A 21,463-nucleotide genomic window follows, 5' to 3' on the forward strand; every position below is an offset into this window, starting at 1 on the left:
TACAGTTTTTGGCTTTTTTTTTAAAATGAGAGCATTTATATGGCAAATCCTGTTGGCACATGCTGGTCTTTGAAGTAAACGATAGTTGTTCACCTACAATATCAGTATTGTCTGTGGTTACATGATCATTTTAGAACCATTATAGTACTAATATTGACCATTTAATATTATGTGTAGCCCAAACTGAATTGCTTCACGGCCCTTGTAGGTACCATTATTGCCCAAGTGTTCCCTGTTTGATCAACTTTGCCAAGATGAAAGGTTGATCTCTCTCTTCAGGATTTTGAACACATGACCTGCAGGTTAGTGTTAGATCTCTTTAGCAGATCCTCAGATTACTTTCCTGCATGACCAGCATACTCATGTGTATCCTACAAAATAAATATATATTGCCTAACCATCTCAAACAAAAAAATACATTCAGTGTCCATTTCATTTCTTGATCCATTTTCAGTGCTACGTGTGGTACTAGACCGGGCAAAAGCTGGGACTGAAAGCTAATCTACTAGCCCTATTTGGCTGGTGAAGTGTTGTCACTTGCTGTTGCATTTGATGCACAGATCTCTCATAGCCAGGAAGCTTTCTTCCACCGCCTCGGCAAACCTGGCAGAGGAGGTCTCCTTGCAGTCCTTGAAACTGGATATGCAAAACAGGATATGATTGGCCTGGGGATTGTAACAAGAGCCATATCCATTGGGGACTACAGGTCCGTAGCAGCAGAACATTTCCATGGTGGTTGGAACCTGTAAGAGAAATAACACAATGGAGGTGTAATTAAGGAGTGGGAGACCACAACAAAGATGAGAACAATTGGCCATTAGTATTCAATTCAATTCAATTCAATTGATCTTTATTTCGACTTTTTCAGCCATAAAAGATACATGTAAAACAAAACAGCCTAACACACAACATATATATTGTATATACAGTTTAAAATACATCTTATTATAAAAATACTAAGACCATTTCCAACAAAAGAATAAAAGTACATGATACATAATAAAAAAGAGTTGTGTCACCAATTGCATTTTTCCTCAAGGGGCAAAGTCATACACCATATTAATTAGCAGAGTATTTACATACTTTAACTACTCATAACGGTTGACCAACCTTCCTTCTTGAATAATAAACTGATAGAAGAAATCTGCTAATACTGAATACGACAATTTGTAGGGTATTTGTCTTTGCAATCCTATACGCTTGAGAGCATGTTCTTATTCCTAGGATATTGCACAAGGCTTTAACCCATTTTTTTCTTGCTTTGTCGTACGCTGAGCAGAAAAAAAGAATATGTCTCTCATCTTCCATATACGAGCCTGGGCACATTGCACACTTCCCCTGTATAGGGTCAACCCCGTCCCCATTTTTCTTAGACCAGCGTTCAACATTGCAGCTTGTCATAAGATTCCCATATCTAAACTTCAAAAATAGGGACTTAGCGAGCGGAGGCTCGATCTCGTCCAGGAAAGTCTCGAAAAAAGGCTCTTCCTTAAACTTGAGGAAACTTTGGGTAAGGGATCCAATGCTGTTACCGGTTACTAGGCGGGTTGAGATGAAAGACCAAAATATATGTTTTACCATGAGTTTTGCATTAAATGGTAACCCTTCCGGGCATTCCCAAAACTGTGGTAAGCCCAGGATGAGGAACCATTTTTTTATGTGCTTAAGCCATACAATGGAATGCAGAGAATCAAGCCCCAATATCTCCTGGAGTCCTTTCCTATAATCAATTAGTTCAGGGGTGGACCAAAGATGTACCCAAAACATTAGTGGTCTTAAGGTTGCATAATTATCAGTTCTTTTAAAATTCAAATCCATTTGGAGTGGAATCAAGGGGGTGCTTTTGGGGACCCTTACGATTGATCTCATGAATCTATTATCCGGTCCATAAAAACTGTCTTTCGACCACGTTCCCCATATCTCCGCCCCATAAAGGGCAGCAGACTGTGTTTTGAATTTGAATAGCTCAAGTGCAGGAGTAATACTTTTACTTGAGCAGTTTTTTAGTTTGCTGATAATTGGTCTAACATTATGGGCATATGACATCTTACTTTTCTCAATTTGGTCTTTCCAAGTTAGATTCGAATCTAACACTACACCCAGATAGGAAAAGTTGTCCACTATTTCCAAGGTTTGGCCATCCAAACTTAAGGTCCCCCTATCAGGCTTAGGATGGTTTAGAGCCATACATTTGGTGTTATTAATGTTTATCTCTAGGCCCTTCTTCATACAGTATATGCTGAAGGAATTCAGAAGCGTTTGCAGACCCTTCTTTGTTTGTGATACCAAAATGGTGTCGTCCGCGAAAAGTAACGCCGGCACCAACTCCCCATTAAGTTTTGGTGAATCGCTGGAACTACTGCTCAGATAATCAGGGATATCATTAACAAAGAGCGAAAATAAAGTGGGTGCCAGGACGCATCCTTGGCGTACTCCACGCTCTATAGGGATATCACGTGTCAGTTCTCCACATGGTCCCCACCTAATATTGGCATGATTCCCATCATGTAGATGGATTATTTGGGCCAGGAGACATCCAGGAAGACCAGCTTCACTGAGTGACCTCCAAAGCAGATTGCGAGGAACAAGGTCGAAAGCCGCCCTCAAATCCACGAAGGCGATATACAAACGACCCTTCCTGATAAGCACATACTTCCAATATATACAGCACAATCTAAACACCTGGTCTATGGTACTGATCTTACCCCTAAACCCAGCTTGTAGTTTGGTAAGTATGGCATTTTCCTCAATCCAATCATTCATTCGGAACAGTAAGTGTTTGGAGTAAAGCTTTTGCAAAATGTCCATCAAACTAATCGGTCTGTAGTTCGACGGAACCAGCCTACTGCCCTTTTGAAATATAAGAACAACCTCTGCAGCACGCCAGCTATCTGGGAATTGGCAATTGCTGGACAGGGCATTAAACAGGTGATTTATATAAGGGGCCCAAACTTCGACCTCGTGTTTATACAAATCACCTGGTATTTTGTCGGGGCCTGGGGCTTTGCTACTTTTTAGGTCAGCAATTGCTCTTTCTGTCTCATTGATTGTAAAATTCATGCACTCAATTGGTGGGGAGGACCAGGGGGTGACATCAGACCCATTGTCATATTGTTTGTAGAGAGATGTAAAGTGATTTACCCAAGTCAGCTCATCTAAAAAAACATCCTTCACAACTCTAGCTGCATGGGACCCATTGGCCACCAACCTCCAGAACCCCACATTATCTTTTGCTTTAGCTGCAGTCAGCATCTCTGCCCAAATCGACTCTTCCCATCTTCTTCTTGAGCTATTTTGGGTAGTCTTATAGAATTCCCTAGCCACTCTAACATCCTCCTTTGATTTGTTTTTTATTGCCACCAATAGATCCCTCTTGGCTGCTCTACAAGACTTATCATACCATAATTTTCCATGACACCCCATTCTCACATTTTGTTGTTTTTTTTCCGGCATTTTTGTCAAACATATTTTTAATTTTTCGAAGAATGCATGGTGTAGTTCAATAAAACTATCATAACATTCGGGTGAAAGAGAGTGATCATCTGAGGACCCAAAGATTGAGTCAAAGATTGAGTATACATTTGCCAGTGCGTTTTCGTGTTCAAGTACTTGGCACCATTTCAGCGCACGCCTATTATTACTGACATGATGCTCATCACATGGATTTAGGTTTAAAACCTCAGTTGTTACTTGGGAAGAAGTTTCACTGAACAAAGTACCATCAACCAATAGTTCCAATGGGTAATGATCACTCTCACCCCTAATAGACACCACAAAATCCAACATATGTTGCCAAATGCACAGTGAGACAAATATAAAGTCCAGATTGCTTGTCATATTGGACCTTGCAAACGTGGGACATTTTGAAAGATCAGAGGGGAAACGACCATTGCATGCTCTAAGATTGTGGTCGATTGTTAGTCCTACCAATTGTACGACCAATACAGAGCAGTTGACAAATTTTGTGCTTTCAAGTTGGGGGATGTTATTTGCGAGGTCTTCCTCCTCAAGAATGTCCACAAGTCCCAGGACGGTTTCAATTAATATCTCCGCCCATGATTACTGGGACCTCACTAACCACCCTTTTTAAAAAGTCATCTAATACTTCAATAGTGGGAGATTTTTTGGAGTGCATGGAAGGTCTATTATAAATATTAATCAGATAACATTCTTCATATTTTACAGATGTAATTTTCAAAGCCAGGATGTCCAATGAGCCTGTGTCAATTATTTTGATCTTAATCTTCAACGTGACTTTGGCCCATATGATAAGACCCCCCGAGGGTCTTCCCCTGCTTCCTTGGACAGCCTCAATACCATAGGTTTTGTATCCCATCCTATGGGGTATATCTATTGCCCAAGTTTCTTGTAGGAAGCAAAAATCACAGGAATCTATGTATTCTGCCCATTCTGGGTCCCTCAGATTTTTACATACCCCCGCAATATTCCAGGAGATAATAAGCAAGGATGGTTTAACCCCTTTTGCAGTGCAGATAGGATTTACAATCAATTCTGGTCCTATCGTTAGGTCTTTGACTGTTTCATCTCCATGATACGGAGCTAAATCAAATGGCCGGTCCACTACACAGTTAGATACAACATCAACTGAATCAATCTGATTCTCCCCACAATTATTCATACTTGACGCAGTACCATGCTGCATATCTAAGGCCCCTTTTTTAGCTTGACAATCCTTAACACCCTCTCCAGCTCGAATCATTGTTTTTGTATTGACAGGTTTAATGGGGGTACCCTTAGTGTCAATTAGGCGATCACTAGCGTGTCCACTGGGGGGCCCAATTCTCTGGATTGGGAGTCAATCAACTCCATCCAGAGGACTGAACCTATTATAGGTAGAAGCACCATTCCACCCAATGCCAGTGCCATGACTGCCATGTCGCGTACCAGGCATAGAACGGTAATTAACCGTAGTCCAATTACCTCCATTGCTCGCATGCCTCAAAGGAGGATAAAAGAATGTCAGGGGCCTTACTTCGGGCGTGGAATGGTAATTAACCGTAGTCCAGTTGCCTCCATTGTTCGCATGCCTCAAAGGGGGATAAAAGAATGTCAGGGGCCTTACTTCAATTGGGGATGTGCCTGCATAAGTGGTTTGTGAACAAATATGTTGGGCGGTAAGAGAACCCTCAAAAGAAACGACAATACAGTCGCCCACGATGGTTTTATGTGTAGGACCGATCCACGGTACCCTTCTTACCATGAGGATTTTACTTTTAGTATAATTTGAAATGGGCTTGTTCTCATTTAACCAGTATATTACCTTATTTTTTAAAGACAAAAAATTTTCCTCATACTGGTTGTCTAGCTCGGGAACCCCAGTTAGTACAATTACAAAAGGGCTTGCGTCAGGTGGAAGATCTATAAATCCCCCCCTGGGAATTTTGCTAGCTTGGGAGGAATGGTCGTTTGGTACAGTCTTTTTCATTGTTTCATTTAATGAGGTCACCCTAGGGGTAGATGCTACACATACAGGGGGGTTGGGAACAGTCAATTTGATAGGGCACGTATTTTTAGTACCCACAGATCCTGTATTTGCTACAAAGGCAGGACCTTTACCCTTCTGATTATTTGCATTATTACCTTTTGGAGGAACCAAGGGGGTAGCAGAAAAAGTGTAAACTTGGGTTGCTCCACGATCAGCTACTTGAGGAACACTCACTATAGTAGTTTGTTTAGCACCCATATTTGTTGTAGTAATCACGGGGCAAGTGGAAACATGTGAGCTGCTAAGGGCAGCATCTGGAGGCTGTGGAGGTTTCATGCCACAAGTGTCTAAGCTAATACTAAACAGAGTAATAATACTTTTCTCCAATTCCAATAGTTGGTTTTCAATACTAGATAACCTAACTTCGAGTGGCTTTAATAGCTTTTTTAAGGTCTCCCATACAGTTTTGACAAAATTCTCCTTCCCCCCCTCCAATTCTAGCAGAGATGTACCTGTTTTCTCTGCCATTGGAGCATCATGCACATCAATAATAGCAACATCAGCTGTACTATTAATTTCCATCACATTATTTTTTTTAAACAACTCTATCTTGGGTAGTGACTGGGAAAATAGATCGTTCGAACCCCCCTTCGGATTTGACCAAGCTGTTAAACACTGGCTTTTTGTCACTTTAGCTTTTTTCCTAAAGTACGCTGCCCCAAACTTACATTTTCTCTTTAGTGTTGGCATTACCTTAGTGGGATACAAAACTTTATTGATGTCCTCAATGTCTTTGGTTTCATTGTCCTTCAGTGTCATGTCCTCAGTGTCTTTGGTTTCATTGTCCTTCGGTGTCATATCCGTTTTGGAAGATGATACAGGTAACGTCCTTTCGAGCATTTCCTCGGAATGATCCGATGAGACATTAACAAATGGCAAAATTTCCTCGGGGGCTGGATGAACTTCGACCGGTATAACAAGAGATTTAGTTACAGCGGAGCGTTCCGGAGTCCTAGCTAAGGCAATACTACCTAAAGAAGATTTTTTGGCCAAGCCTAAATCAATGGATAGTCTCCTTGCTTCCTCCAGCTCTAGAGAAACTCTATGCTGGAGTTTAGAAATCTCATTATCAATGCTTGTGTTGGTCCTTGTTATAAAGTCATCCAGTGTTCCCGTAGTTTTTTTTAACATTTTTAGCCGTATGCCGAGTTACACGTGTAGACATTGTTCGGAAAGATACCCTGGACAAGATGATGGGGCAGTAAAGGATAATACCAAAAAAAAAAAAAAATTGAATAAATCAACCACTCAACCAAGAGGGGTGGCCCGGTCCGGTCTCTCTCGGTCTAGAACGGGCTAAAACGGGCCCGCCCTTGTCCCGGGCTTCTCCCGGCGCCCTCCCGCGCAGCGGGTCAAGTGACTTAGTTATGTAGGATGCTTGTGAGAAGGGCGGAGCGTGCAGGGAGAGCGGCCCAGGTGGTTGCAATTGGGTCTGGCGGGCGCTCCTGGGACTTTGAGTCCTGCGCCCGCACTCGCTCGCAGCCCTGCACGCTACCGCGCTGGCCCTACCCCCGAGAAATGCTGCTGTCCCGTAGATGCTGCAGATGACGGAAAAATAGCCCCCAGAAGCGAAGCGGGACCCGCGGAGCGGGTACCGCAAGCAGTGGCTGAAGAGTCAGAGGGATCCGGTAATAGAGCTGGATACTGTCGGAGAAAGTACGTAGCCTCAGTGAATGCACAAATAGGTGACACGGTAGTAGCAGCGAAGAAGGAGCTTAAATGCTGTTAGCGTGGGAAGGTGGGGCGGAGCGTGCAGGGAGAGCGGCCCAGGTGGTTGCAATTGGGTCTGGCGGGCGCTCCTGGGACTTTGAGTCCTGCGCCCGCACTCGCTCGCAGCCCTGCACGCTACCGCGCTGGCCCTACCCCCGAGAGATGCTGCTGTCCCGTAGATGCTGCAGATGACGGAAATAGCCCCCAGAAGCGAAGCGGGACCCGCGGAGCGGGTACCGCAAGCAGTGGCTGAAGAGTCAGAGGGATCCGGTAATAGAGCTGGATACTGTCGGAGAAAGTACGTAGCCTCAGTGAATGCACAAATAGGTGACACGGTAGTAGCAGCGAAGAAGGAGCTTAAATGCTGTTAGCGTGGGAAGGTGGGGCGGAGCGTGCAGGGAGAGCGGCCCAGGTGGTTGCAATTGGGTCTGGCGGGCGCTCCTGGGACTTTGAGTCCTGCGCCCGCACTCGCTCGCAGCCCTGCACGCTACCGCGCTGGCCCTACCCCCGAGAGATGCTGCTGTCCCGTAGATGCTGCAGATGACGGAAATAGCCCCCAGAAGCGAAGCGGGACCCGCGGAGCGGGTACCGCAAGCAGTGGCTGAAGAGTCAGAGGGATCCGGTAATAGAGCTGGATACTGTCGGAGAAAGTACGTAGCCTCAGTGAATGCACAAATAGGTGACACGGTAGTAGCAGCGAAGAAGGAGCTTAAATGCTGTTAGCGTGGGAAGGTGGGGCGGAGCGTGCAGGGAGAGCGGCCCAGGTGGTTGCAATTGGGTCTGGCGGGCGCTCCTGGGACTTTGAGTCCTGCGCCCGCACTCGCTCGCAGCCCTGCACGCTACCGCGCTGGCCCTACCCCCGAGAGATGCTGCTGTCCCGTAGATGCTGCAGATGACGGAAATAGCCCCCAGAAGCGAAGCGGGACCCGCGGAGCGGGTACCGCAAGCAGTGGCTGAAGAGTCAGAGGGATCCGGTAATAGAGCTGGATACTGTCGGAGAAAGTACGTAGCCTCAGTGAATGCACAAATAGGTGACACGGTAGTAGCAGCGAAGAAGGAGCTTAAATGCTGTGAGCGTGGGAAGGTGGGGCGGAGCGTGCAGGGAGAGCGGCCCAGGTGGTTGCAATTGGGTCTGGCGGGCGCTCCTGGGACTTTGAGTCCTGCGCCCGCACTCGCTCGCAGCCCTGCACGCTACCGCGCTGGCCCTACCCCCGAGAGATGCTGCTGTCCCGTAGATGCTGCAGATGACGGAAATAGCCCCCAGAAGCGAAGCGGGACCCGCGGAGCGGGTACCGCAAGCAGTGGCTGAAGAGTCAGAGGGATCCGGTAATAGAGCTGTAGTATTCATATATGGTTAAATCACTTAATTTCTAGTACCCTGAGTGAATAAAAACTCCCCATGCTACTTCTGTCCTCTACAAATCACACTGACAAGCCTTGAGAGCTAGCTCACTCCAGTGGCAAGTAGGGTTGTGAGGTGTGCTGCAGCACCCCCGAAATACCCATGCTGGAGTTCAGAAGGTGAATGAGCAATAAAGATGCCTTTAAAGTTTGCCTTGAGTTCAAGATAGTTCAAGATAATGTTGCTTCAGTACAGAGAGTGTGTAAAGAAAGGATGTAGGATGTCAGTTTTTTCTACCGAACAACATTGAAATACCAATGAATGAAGTGCAAGAATATTTCAAAATATATCAGCATTTAGGAAAGTACAAATGGGGTACATTTGATTGTAATTCTGAAGTGTGATACAACGAAGATTTTACTAGGATCAAAATTAATGAAGACTTTATTTGGTGATGTGCAAATGAGAAATATTTGCTGAAACCTGAATCCCACACGCTATTGTTGTTCTTCATAAAACTGCAAGTCAGTGTGAACTTTGTGGCCATTTCAATGGAAAATTAGCTGCCTGACAGTGTTCTTCTACACCGTATTATAGTAATTTATTTATGATAGTGTGATTTAATATGCACCACCAGCTATATACCACAACCATACCACTCTCCTGCTGAATGGGTGTGACTGATTTGTAATCGTGTTTTTTGTGTGATGCTTTGATTTTTCAAAATTCCTATGATGTCAGCGATGTAACATAGATGGCAGCACCCACACTCTAAAAGTTATTCCAGCTCCACTGGAGGGAACTTCCCCCATCTAACTTTTGCTACAGCACATTTTAGACTTATGAGGATAATGGTTATTACCGCAACTCCTGAATTTTTCCTCAGGAACATTCCTGCAGGTCAATCCAGGGAAAACTGCCTTGTAAATTCCAATCATTGAGGAATTTGATGCACAAAGCACCAATTCTACATGTAATTCCCCATTTTGTGATGGTTTTTAGAGAAATACCTCACTTCCAGGGTAATGGTATTTTCTGGGAGCGGTAATTACCTCAGGCCGGTCCAAGGGACTAGTAATCAGGGCCTTAGTCTAGTAAAAATTCAATTCAAAATACAGTTTGTGAGAAGTATTTTAATATCTCTAATAGAAATTACAATATGACTCCACAGATTAAGCAATGTAGGCTGCACAAGATTTTGAAAATGCAAAAAACATGTGAACTAATTAAACTCCTCATTGCGGAAGAGACCCATGCTGTTTATAAAACTTGATAAGTCATTGAGCCAACCCCAGACAAGAAACTTTCACCACAAAAGATAGGAACGCTTTCCTTCAACTGCAAATTGTGTTTGGATCACTCCCTTCCAACCTTACCTGCTATAAAATAATGGAATTGATTGAACCTGAAGCAAAGCACCAGAACAACAGTTCAGTCTGCAGGACACTAGAAATTGGGATCAGCCCTAAATGTCAGCCCCAAAGGGGTAATCAAAAAATAAACAGGATTTTAAAAACCATTCTATGTGCCTGTCTCTCTGCGAGAACCAAACCCCAATATCGAATGAATCTAAAATTTTACCGGTCAGTTTAGCTCTTTGAGCCTTCCTATTGATTTTGATGGCAAGATTGATTATACCTTCCCCACCAATAGCACAAACGTAGCAGAGTAAATCATGAGTAGAAACTGGCACCACTAAAAAACTGAGTTCTAGATAAAAATTAGGTTTAAAAGATTTAAAACGGTGCTGTTAAATAAAACATTACAGAGAAAAGCATAATTTTGCCATAAAGACTCAGAATGCAGAAATGCTAAATCAGAAATCATAGCAGAACCCTAATCAGTTATTATAAAAACCCTCTAATGTCTAAGTGTCAAGCTCATGAGGAGTACTGACAATATCTTAGTGAAAAAGAAAATCTCAGAAAACTCGGAGAGCGTTTAGGGAGAAAATAGAGAAGTTGCACCCGGTCCTTCAAAACCAGAAGTTTTTATACACAATTTATGCATAATAATTACCGAAACTGTAAATTCTTCATGTATGATCATGGTTAGATCTCATTGGCATATCAAAAACATTTTCGTAAATTTGAAAGGCTCTAAACACTAACCCATGTCTTAAGGTAAGAAAAATATTTTGCTTGCTTCCTCAGTAACTGCACTCCGGAGATGTAAAATACAATATTAAACATTTTTAAGAAATAGCTCAAAGAATCATTTTCTTCTTCATGCTTACTTTGGAACTAACAGTGGAAATCCTTCAAAATGATACACCAGGTACAAGATGGAAAGTTTAATTCACAACGCATGCTTTCTAACACTACAGTGCATTTACGTCATTGTTCTCCGTGTTCTGTGCAAACTGTGGGGAGAGAAGCCTTGCAGCGGGTCATTGATTGGGAGGCGGGAATGAGCAGAAGAAGGATATGCAAAAGAGCAAAAGCTGCATCCATTTTGAAATAATGGTGTCCCATACGAAAATGTGGCACAACTATACTACCTTATTCATAACACTTCTAATTGAGATAATCAGAACATTTTACGTGAAAAATCGTAATTCATTGGTTATGGTCATATGCATCATTAACATTTCTAATTCACACAAATCATTTTTCACCCAAAATTTCATATCTGAAAAAGTTTAACAACTCTATAAAGATGAACCAGTTATGGCCAAAGTTGAATGCTCTCGGGATTGACAGAGGCCTGTTGGTGATTCTAGTTGACCGGCCACACTTGGGCATGGACGCAGGCAGACAATTCTACCACCTGTTCTTCAGACCAATTTTTTACAGGTTTGTGAGGAGTTGCCATAATTATGTAGATGAGCCCTAAGTCTACTTGAGGTATATTTGGCCAACTTTCCATCATATTCATATCAGGATTTAACTCTCCTTCTAGGAATCACATAAATCCTTTTCCCCTCCTGTCCTAAATCAATGAAGTAACATTTATGACACAGTAACACATTACTTTTCAGTACCTAAGATTGATTCTAGGGACATAATTCGCCCATGGTGGACTCTAGCTCAAAGTCCCAAAAACTAAATATCCTCTTCTACTGGGTTATGGTTGTGGCAGAGGGTACCTAGATAGTATATGTATGTGGCTCAACTTACTTGTTCATACCCACAAGACCAAACAAAAAAACACAGAAGGCCCAAGGGTATGTTAACAAAGCTGTTAGTATTAAATAATGAAATGGCAGGTCACCTCCCCAACGCATAATCCAGATGTGTTAAGGTTATTTGGTATGCGTTAAAGCACATGCAACCAGGGCATGTCATGCCCCCCTGATCCAGGAGTACTTGACAGACGTGACCATAAAAGTTTGGAAAAAGATGAAACTCTTCAGCCATTTGTTCTACATTAAGAAACAGATGTTCACAATAAACTTAGACAACAGCTTCAGTTAAAGGAGATAAGTGAAATGAGTGTGGTTGTGCCTTTTCCCCCTTCTGGGAGTTTCTAATCTACCACATCAGGCGAATAGACCCTACCTACTAGGTGTTATTAGACAAGATTTGTAAAATAAGTAACCATGCATTCAGATCCCTTTTTCGATTTTGAAATGGTGTTTTCATCCTACCCATGGGATAAATCTTTGAAATATTTTGGACGAAATACATTTCACAAAAATATCAAGGCCAAACTATTGACTGCTGCGATATAAGTAAAGTTAGTGCATATAGGTATGTACAGCTTTACAATACTTAACTCCACATATACATATCATCAAGGTAAATAGATGTGGAGTTTAAAATAGTAAATCTACACTTACTTATATATACTCACCTTCACGACAGTGTGGTTTATTGATAGTTAGATTATGATATTATTTCTTGGACGATATTACAACATACAAAGTCATGGTAAGTATATATAGTGTGTTGTAGATTTACTATTCTTTGCTCTACATCTACTTAGCTTGATGACGCAATCAAGGGGAAGATAATTCACATTTTTTACAAATGTATTTTCCGGACAATCTGCATATTTGTGACATTGTGTGGGAAAAACTTCAAACGTTTTCTCCTGTAAGATGAGTCCTACTTTTGGAGCAGATTTTAGACTATTGGGAATTCAAAAAGAATTCCAAGAGTAGTTCTTGAATTCTGTAAGAGTCAGATTTCCAGGACTACTCAAAATTGCATGCATTCCCGTAACCCTTGTTACAATCACATATGCAGGACTATATTGCAAATGATCATTTCCAATGTATATATTTTTTTATTTGTCTATGGGGAAAATGTATTTTTCATGTCAAGAAACTTCTCACCTTTGCAACCTTCTGAGTACTTCCTATAAATACACTCACTGCTACTCCTTCAAGAGTAAGTCTGTGCATGTTTCCAGGGTGAGAAACTACCTAACTACTTGCAAACCATTTAAATGCCCAAACATTTATGAGTATTTGGGTCTCCAACAAACTTTGCTGAAGGCTATACCCATATACGCACAGAGACCCTCACCTAACCTGATATGTGCAATGATAAAATTCGCTAATATCTAAATCTGTATCAGAAACGTGGCTTTACCCTTGGATTGTATTTTTTGTACATCACTGTTTTACTTAGGTGCACAAACATCTTTAGGTGTTGAGCCTTGTGCTATTAAAAATTGTGTTGAGGCCACAGTGTTTTCGGCAGGTTGTAACTCTACTAGTGTTCTGCTAAGTATTCCATGTCAAACAGGTGGCTGAAGGTCTCTCACCAGATTAAAACTTTTAGTATCATGCTTCTCTGATTTCCCGTACATATCATATTATTTTAATTAAGTAGCAAATCTATGATGATATTTTTTTAGTAGCACTCACCTATAAAAGCAATCATCTGTTTTATTTTCCCTATAAATATTTGCCTCTCTCTTGAACTGCCTGTTCCCAATTGCTGACACCTACTTTGCAGCTGTTGAAGGGGAGGTCCGGGCCTTGTTGTGGGATGGGGGGGCGCCCCGTATAGCCCTCCGGAAACTCACCAAGGGATGGTACTATGGTGGAATAGCCCTCCCAGACCTGTGCCTCTACTACTGGGCTACGCAACTAGTGCCCATGAATCACTCGATACATGGGTCCCTTTTTAACCCTGCATTCCATCTAGAACGGTATCAAGCTGGAAGAGAGGGATACCTGGGAGCACTTTACAGTAAGATCCAAAAGGCCAGATACCTGGGACCTATGTCGCAACCAGTACACATCTGGCATCAGGCCACTAGACGGCTGGGATGGGCAAACAAATTTACTAAGGCCACACCGCTTTGGTCCTCCCAGCGATTGGGCCTGCTCTGCCACCACAAAGGATTCGACAAGTGGGACACTATTGGGATAACTATTATAGGAGACCTACTATGCAAGGACAAACTCCTCACCTTCAAAGAACTTCAAACCAAACACGCACTCCCACCAAGTGAAATTTTTAGATATTTACAAATCAGACACGCACTCCTCGCCAATATCCCGGACCTATCCTCATTACCAGACTCATCCCCTCTAGAGGACAGATTACTGTCTGAACCACTCCCGACCAAAGACGTCTCCTAAACATATCGCAAACTGTGCAACAACATGCCCGACCCCTTCCAGACCCTTTGGGAACAATGGCAAGGAGATGTGGGTCCGGTGGACCAAGACGACTGGCAAACTGCATTAATGTCTCCCAGAGAAACAGCGATTAACCACTGCTTTCGCCTTATCCAGTCAAAAATCCTACATAGGGCATATCTATCGAGGGTACTCCTGGCAAAGATAGGTAGTCAAACAGATCCGTGGTGCCTTAGACGGTGTGGGCAAGAAGGCACCTTTTATCATATATTATGGGACTGCCCAGAGGTTCGCCCTATATGGGAAATAGCGACAGAGCAACAATGGGTGGCATTGGGGTACTTATTGGTGAAAAGGGCCATCGCTATGCTCTGGGGCTCCGATAAAAGACCATCCACCATTGGGTGGGTAGCGGGAATGGATCGTTGCATGATAGGAGAAAAGGAGGTATACAAACTGAGGGGTTGCCCCAAGAAGTGGGATAAGAAATGGGGGGGATGGAACGCCTTTAGAGGAGAAATCTGTACGTCCCCAACGGAAGACATGGCAAGGCGCACTCCGACCACTCTCTAAGTACCTGTGTGCTTGGACCTTGTACTATATGCTTCATGATGTATTGTATTGCTGCCTATCATGGTTGATATGTACTGTGATGTTGCCAAACCAACTCTGTGCCTTTATTTCAATAAAATCGTTTAAAAAAAAAATATATATATATATATATTTGCCTCTCTCTCTTCTTTTGTTTACTCTATTGGTTCTAGACATAAATCTTGTGTTAAGTTTCTTTTAGCAATGCCACACATTATACCTTATGGCCCCAGTACTGCCATAACTATTGTAAAATTATGTGCTTAACAATATGCGATTGATGTACTTCCGTGCAAAATATGTAAGTTCAATTGGAGTGAAAGAGAATTTGGAGCAGCAGGTGAAACAATGAACCTTGTAACTAGCCTAACTAGACCTTGCACAAGAGCCAGGGCAAGCTCTAGGTCGGTGCACAGGTGCAGCTGCACCTAGCGCTGACCTCGGCGGCACCCTGTTTGGAAATAAAACTGGTTTAAAAAGCACCTGCTGCAGAGTTCCTCGTGTACCCAGCAGTCTTTAGGCAACAATAACAATGTCAAGATAACTCTGCTGTTTAATGTTCCTGCTGGGGAGAGATTGAGGTTTGTCTAGTGACAGTTTTGGCCCATCTTAAAGTAGCCTGCTGCAAAGAATGAGTACTATGCAAATCACCAAACTGTACTTAATGTCGATCACTTAGTAGGTTGCTGCTTTTGTCAGAGAGATCCTTTGGCTACTTGCAGTTTATAAATTACAATCCTAATATAGCACAGCAGCTTATGAACTGTCATCAAAGAGCTGCATGCAAACTGCATAGTATAGGTTAGAATGTTATGTTTTCCCCCAGTCTTGTATTATCCTATTGTTGCTAAAAAGGGTTCATTTGAGTAGAAATACATCCAACCAGTGAGGTATGTTTTAAATCCTGAGTTTGCTCTTCTCCAGATCAGACACTTTTAAATTAAATTACCATCTAGTATGTATGGCATGTGATTTCCTGAACTTGTTATCCTCATTATTTTCTGTAACATCTATAGACTGATTTACACATGTATGATTCATTGGCTCTGTTTATTGTGTGTGTGATGTAAAGTGCTCTGACATCCCACACTGGTATGAGTAGCACTGTAAAACAAGTGAAAAGCATGTGAGAGAGGGGCTATAGAGAGATGATGGGCTCTGGTCGAGAGTGGTAGTGAGGAAATTTGTGGAGAATGAGGTTTTTGCTGGGGGGGCACCAACAAAGATTGTTGCACTGTGCGCCACCAATGTAAATGCCGGCCCTGACAGCAGCTAGTATCCAGTAACTGTAAATTTAAAATCTGAAGTCATTGTATTTGTCGGGACGCAACACTGCCGTGTTTGTTGCTGATTGGTGCTGGGAACTATCATATTATTAAAAAAATTCGGTTTTGCAGAAGGAGAGGCACTGTCGTTTTTTTCAACTCAGGACAATATGAATCAACTATTCTCCACCTTATTACCCCAGCCCAGGTGGCCACCGTGAACAGAGTGCACATTCAACAGAGCTTCTTTTTTTGGGCCTCAATACAGTTCACAGAGGTAAAGAACCACCTTGCTTTTTCTTCCTCTGTTTCACAGCTAAGTTATCTTGTGCTTAGGTTCTGCTACCCTATGTGGATGGGGTAGTGCTAAACTTAAATCATACAGTCAGAGACTGAGCCTAAGTAATGAGATTTGAATAATAAACTATGAATGTCCCTATAATGGAGTTCCTGCCATTATCACTAATCGGTGAAATGTAAAAGGTGGAAATCAAGAAAGCCCAGAAGGAGCTTAAAAACCCCCAAAAGAGCACAGGCACCACAGTAAATTAACGTGCAGAAGCAGAACACACTTCAGTCTTGAGGAAAAGCCTATGCTCAGACATGAGAAAAGATTAAAAGATCACAAATTATGTCTCAAGCTACAAGGATGGAAATAATTGAAATACCTGCAGGGGAAGGGCAGTAATCTCTCAGCCCAAAACTTTGCTCTATATGAAAGTTATGAAAATAAAAATGAAAGTGAGACAGTAATCTAGCCCATACATCAATCACAAAAGTTTGCTAGTACTGACCCGATTGGAAAAATGGTGTCAACACTGAAAAGGGGAATGAAGGTAAAAGGAGAAGAATCCAAGCAAATTAAGAGGCAAATATTGCTAAGCCTATAAAAATCGTGTGTAACTCCCTGATACCTATGGAGACAGTATGCAAGCTGAAAGGGACTTTCCAGTAAATTTGCACAAAATTACTAAGCAGAGGCGGCACAGTCTCCCATTATGAGCCCGACCAAAACTGTCACACCAAAAGAAGATAATTAGAAAAGGCTGTATTGTGGCAGATCCTAATTCTTATGTGAACCATTTGGAAGGTTCAAACCTGCTAAGAAAAAGAATTGTTATGCACAATCTAAAGGCCCAACATCTGGCTACAGAGGACACAATACTGGCACAGTATGAGCCAAAAGACCACCAGGTACACAACCTACTAATTAAAATGCATAAGAACACTCAACCAATCACAAATGAGGGTTCGAATATTGTTATTAATACAGGAAGGACTCCCTGTGGGCAATATAATCACATGGACACATCCGTGATCACCCTGTCAGAAAATATGCCTACTGAGATACAGACAGTTAAAAAAAAAAGAATGAGATTAGAAACAGTCTGGGATCATAGATAGAAGAACTGGCACCAAAACAGACAGATATGGTGCCCAAGTTATAGAGTTGTACCAAAGAGTTCCTGGGATAGGGGATGGTCAGGAGCCAATTCATAACAAATTAACTACTGTGTCCAAGAAACAAGAAAAAATGTTTGGAACCCTGAGTACAAAGAAAATTGATCTTCTATGTGTGAAAGGATCAAGAGTCTAATAAAAACACGAGGTAGCTGGAAGTAAAGGTGATCTCGCTGTACATAGAGCCCATCAGGTTATTTTCACACCTCCCAAGCCTGGGTCTCGGCCTTTAACATTTCTTGTTCATTTTGGAGAGTACAGAATAAAGTAAAAGATATTGACAAAAGTGATCCATGAAAAATCCTTTCAAATCAATGACAAATTTGATCTACAAATCTTCCACACTATTTTGTTTGAGATCTCAAAACGCAGATGACAGAACTGAAAAAAATAATAACAGAGTGCAAAGCAATTAGTGCACAAGCAATGTCAATACATACTGCTAAACTTGAGATGTTGACCCAAGGAAACTTTTCGATATTTACATAAGTGAAAGAAACACAAACATATCTTACAGAGCTACAAAATTAAGACAAAAAGAAGGGACATGCTGGTAACTGAAAGCCCTGCAATAAGGAGAAAAACAGCCAACACAAAGTCTTTTCTAGCATTGCATAGAGAATTTTGGTGTAATCGCTTAAAAAAAGGATCAGAGGGAGGGCACAAAATATATCCTGATTGGGAAAGGGGCTACCGGGTAGGCTTCCATCAGTGCATTACCAGAGCTCGATTTTGCCCCATGGGATGGGATCTCTCAGAGCATAGGTGTAAATGCTGGAGAAATAATGGGGGTAAACAAAGAGGGGAACAAATGAGGAACACAATAATATTACTGCTTCTAAAGACGTTACATGGGAGGTGTTCAAGCCCACCTCACAAAGTGAACTTATTAGATTGTAAATTCAGAAACAAAAGCATAACAAATTACAATACCAGACTTTACTAGGGCACATTAATTGAGACGGAGAAAATACTAAACTCACAGCACATAAGATTACAATTTTTCCAGTGGGATTAAAACTAAAAATTAGTTTTCTGAATTTACTTTATAGAGGGAGGTTCAGCAACAGTGTATCAATAATTGTATGAGAAAGGGGAACTACCAAATAAAATACTGGCTTATCTTAGAAAAGCAGCCAGCATTAGAAGTGCAATTATCTAGATCCCAAACCCTAATCTTGGTATAATTATCGAGAATCTAGAAGACACAGGACAACATTTTCTGCACCATTTCAGAAAAATATACCATTTCTCTAGTACTGTTTCTATAAAATAGAATACAAATATACCTTAAAAAATGACTTCTCCAAAAATTGACAAGCGAACATTTCCAAATGCTAATAGTTTCAATACATTGAAGGAAATAGAGATTGCTGTACACAGAAGATATTATAAAGTCACTCACTCAAATACTTAATTGCATTTTAGTAGAAGCGAAGATTCCTAGCTTATTTCATAAAGGCATATTGATTGACTTTCCAAAAAAGGCAAGGATTCTTTAGACCAAAACGCATATTGATCCATTAAATTATTGAACAGTGACTATAAAATATTTGCCAACATTTTTACACAACAAATATTTGTCCATACCTCAACATTAATTCACAAAGCCCATGATGAATTTATTCCTGAAGGCAGATATTATCAGTACTAATTTCATCACTGAAGCAATTGATTATATTTCATTGATACAAATCACTGCATTGATACAAATCAATTTTAGTTGATGCAGATAAAGCTTTTGATCTCACAGCTGGAAATGCTTGTTTGAACTACTAAAGAGTATGGGATTCTCTTCTCAGATAACTAGATTAATTGTGTCACTTTTCAAAGAATAAATGACAAATCTAATAATTAATAATAACTTGGTAAATTATATTACTATTAGTTAAGGGACAAGCAAGGGTTGCCCAATGTTTTCTTTTCTTTTTGCTAAATTTGTTGAACCTTTGTCTACGCACTCAGACAAAACCCAAATCTTGCATCACTTTATCCATCGGCACCTAGAATACAATTATACACCGACCATATGGTGTTTTTACAGGCCTAACAGAATAACACAAATAAACTCCTGACATAATAGCAGAATGTATGGAGCTTTCAGGCTATAAAATCAAGCCATCTAAAACTGAGGTACTATTGTTCTATGCCAGAAGGAAGATTTGCTCAGTCTACTCCAACACAACTACAATAAAATATATATATATATATCAGCCGCGGCCCGTGGAGGGAGTTGCGGTGGGGCAGGCAGGAGGGGCGGGGGCAGGGAGGGACAGGGTGCGAAATGCGATGCAGGGCACGGAACGAAATTCGTTTTATTAATTTAATTATTTACTTACCTGCAATCATCCAGATTCCGGTGTTAATCACCCACCACCTTGCCCCTCCCCCGCCCCGCCTGCCTGCCCCACTGCAACTCCCTCCACGGGCCGCGGCTGATATATATATATATATATATATATATATATATATATATATATATATTTCGCGCCGGCCAGAGGCGCTAATGAGGCCCCGTTCTTCAAGAGGCTGGAGCTTGCTGGCAATTGCTGTTTACAGCGCGTTTGTTTTCCCGAGGTATCGGACAGCTCCGGCCCGCCTCCAGTGCTCGCCAAGCCAGTGACTGCTGCCAGGCGCAGCTCGTGACTTCACGTGGAGCCGCTCTCATTGCACGGCAGCTCACAGCCCGGCGGACACCTGCATGGAGGGCTCGAACGTTATAGGGGACCCAGGGAAGGCTTTTGGGCTATAAATTCACCCCAGGCGGAACCAACCGGCCGCCCTGTACCTTTGACATTAACATTTCTGAACCACATGGGCTGGATTTCTGCTTGCTTCCCCCACACGTAGTATTTACCCTAATTTGATGGCTTCTGGGAACTGTAGTTCATTTTGCTCTGCAGTGTGTACACGGACATGTGATCTGGGGCAAGGTGCAGTCCGACCAATAGGAGTGGAGCAAGCCATTCAAAGGAGCGGGTGGAGCAGCATCCTGTTGTTTAGTGGCATCCGAAGAAGGCTGTAATGCCGGAATGCATCATGCCTGAATTTTCCATTAAAAGTTTTCCTGGATTCCCCTGGGCTTCATACTTTTCTTTACTGGAGGAGTCTGCGGTGATATTTCGCGCCGGCCAGAGGCGCTAATGAGGCCCCGTTCTTCAAGAGGCTGGAGCTTGCTGGCAATTGCTGTTTACAGCGCGTTTGTTTCCCCGAGGTATCGGACAGCTCCAGCCCGCCTCCAGTGCTCGCCAAGCCAGTGGCTGCTGCCAGGCGCAGCTCGTGACTTCACTTGGAGCCAATCTCATTGCACGGCGGTTCACAGCCCGGCGGACACCTGCATGGGGGGCTCGAACGTTATAGGGGACCCAGGGAAGGCTTTTGGACTTTAAATTCACCCCAGGCGCAACCAACCGCCCGCCCTGCACCTTTGACATTATCATTTCTGAACCACATGGGCTGGATTTCTGCTTGCTTCTCCACACATAGTACTTACCCTAATTTGATGGCTTCTGGGAACTGTAGTTCATTTGGCTCTGCAGTGTGTACACGGACATGTGATCTGGGGCAAGGTGCACTCCGACCTATAGGAGTGGAGCAAGCCATTCAAAGGAGCGGGTGGAGCAGCATCCTGTTGTTTAGTGGCATCCGAAGAAGGCTGTAATGCCGAAATGCATCATGCCTGAATTTTCCATTAAAAGTTTTCCTGGATTCCCCTGGGCTTCATACTTTTCTTTATTGGAGGAGTCTGCGGTGATATTTCGCGCCGGCCAGAGGCGCTAAGGAGGCCCCGTTCTTCAAGAGGCTGGAGCTTGCTGGCAATTGCTGTTTACAGCGCGTTTGTTTCCCCGAGGTATCGTACAACTCCGGCCCGCCTCCAGTGCTCGCCAAGCCAGTGGCTGCTGCCAGGCGCAGCTCGTGACTTCACGTGGAGCTGCTCTCATTGCACGGCGGCTCACAGCCCGGCGGACACCTGCATGGGGGGGTCTCGAATGTTATAGGGGACCCAGGGAAGGCATTTGGACTATAAATTCACCCCAGGCGCAACCAAC

General features: G+C 42.7%; 1 protein-coding gene across 1 annotated transcript in view; it reads right to left on the minus strand.

Annotated features, from left to right (window-relative positions):
- Positions 1-533: 533 nt before the first annotated feature.
- The window catches only part of CHAT (choline O-acetyltransferase), a 320,287-nt gene continuing 299,357 nt past the window's right edge, over positions 534-21,463 (minus strand). The window contains exon 13 of the mRNA XM_078641120.1: positions 534-743. Within this exon, the coding sequence (XP_078497246.1) occupies positions 534-743 (210 nt within the window). The remainder of the gene's footprint in view (positions 744-21,463) is intronic.

This window comes from Lissotriton helveticus, chromosome 5_1 (genome assembly GCF_964261635.1).
Source record: "Lissotriton helveticus chromosome 5_1, aLisHel1.1, whole genome shotgun sequence".
In the NCBI taxonomy this organism is placed as follows: domain Eukaryota; kingdom Metazoa; phylum Chordata; class Amphibia; order Caudata; family Salamandridae; genus Lissotriton; species Lissotriton helveticus.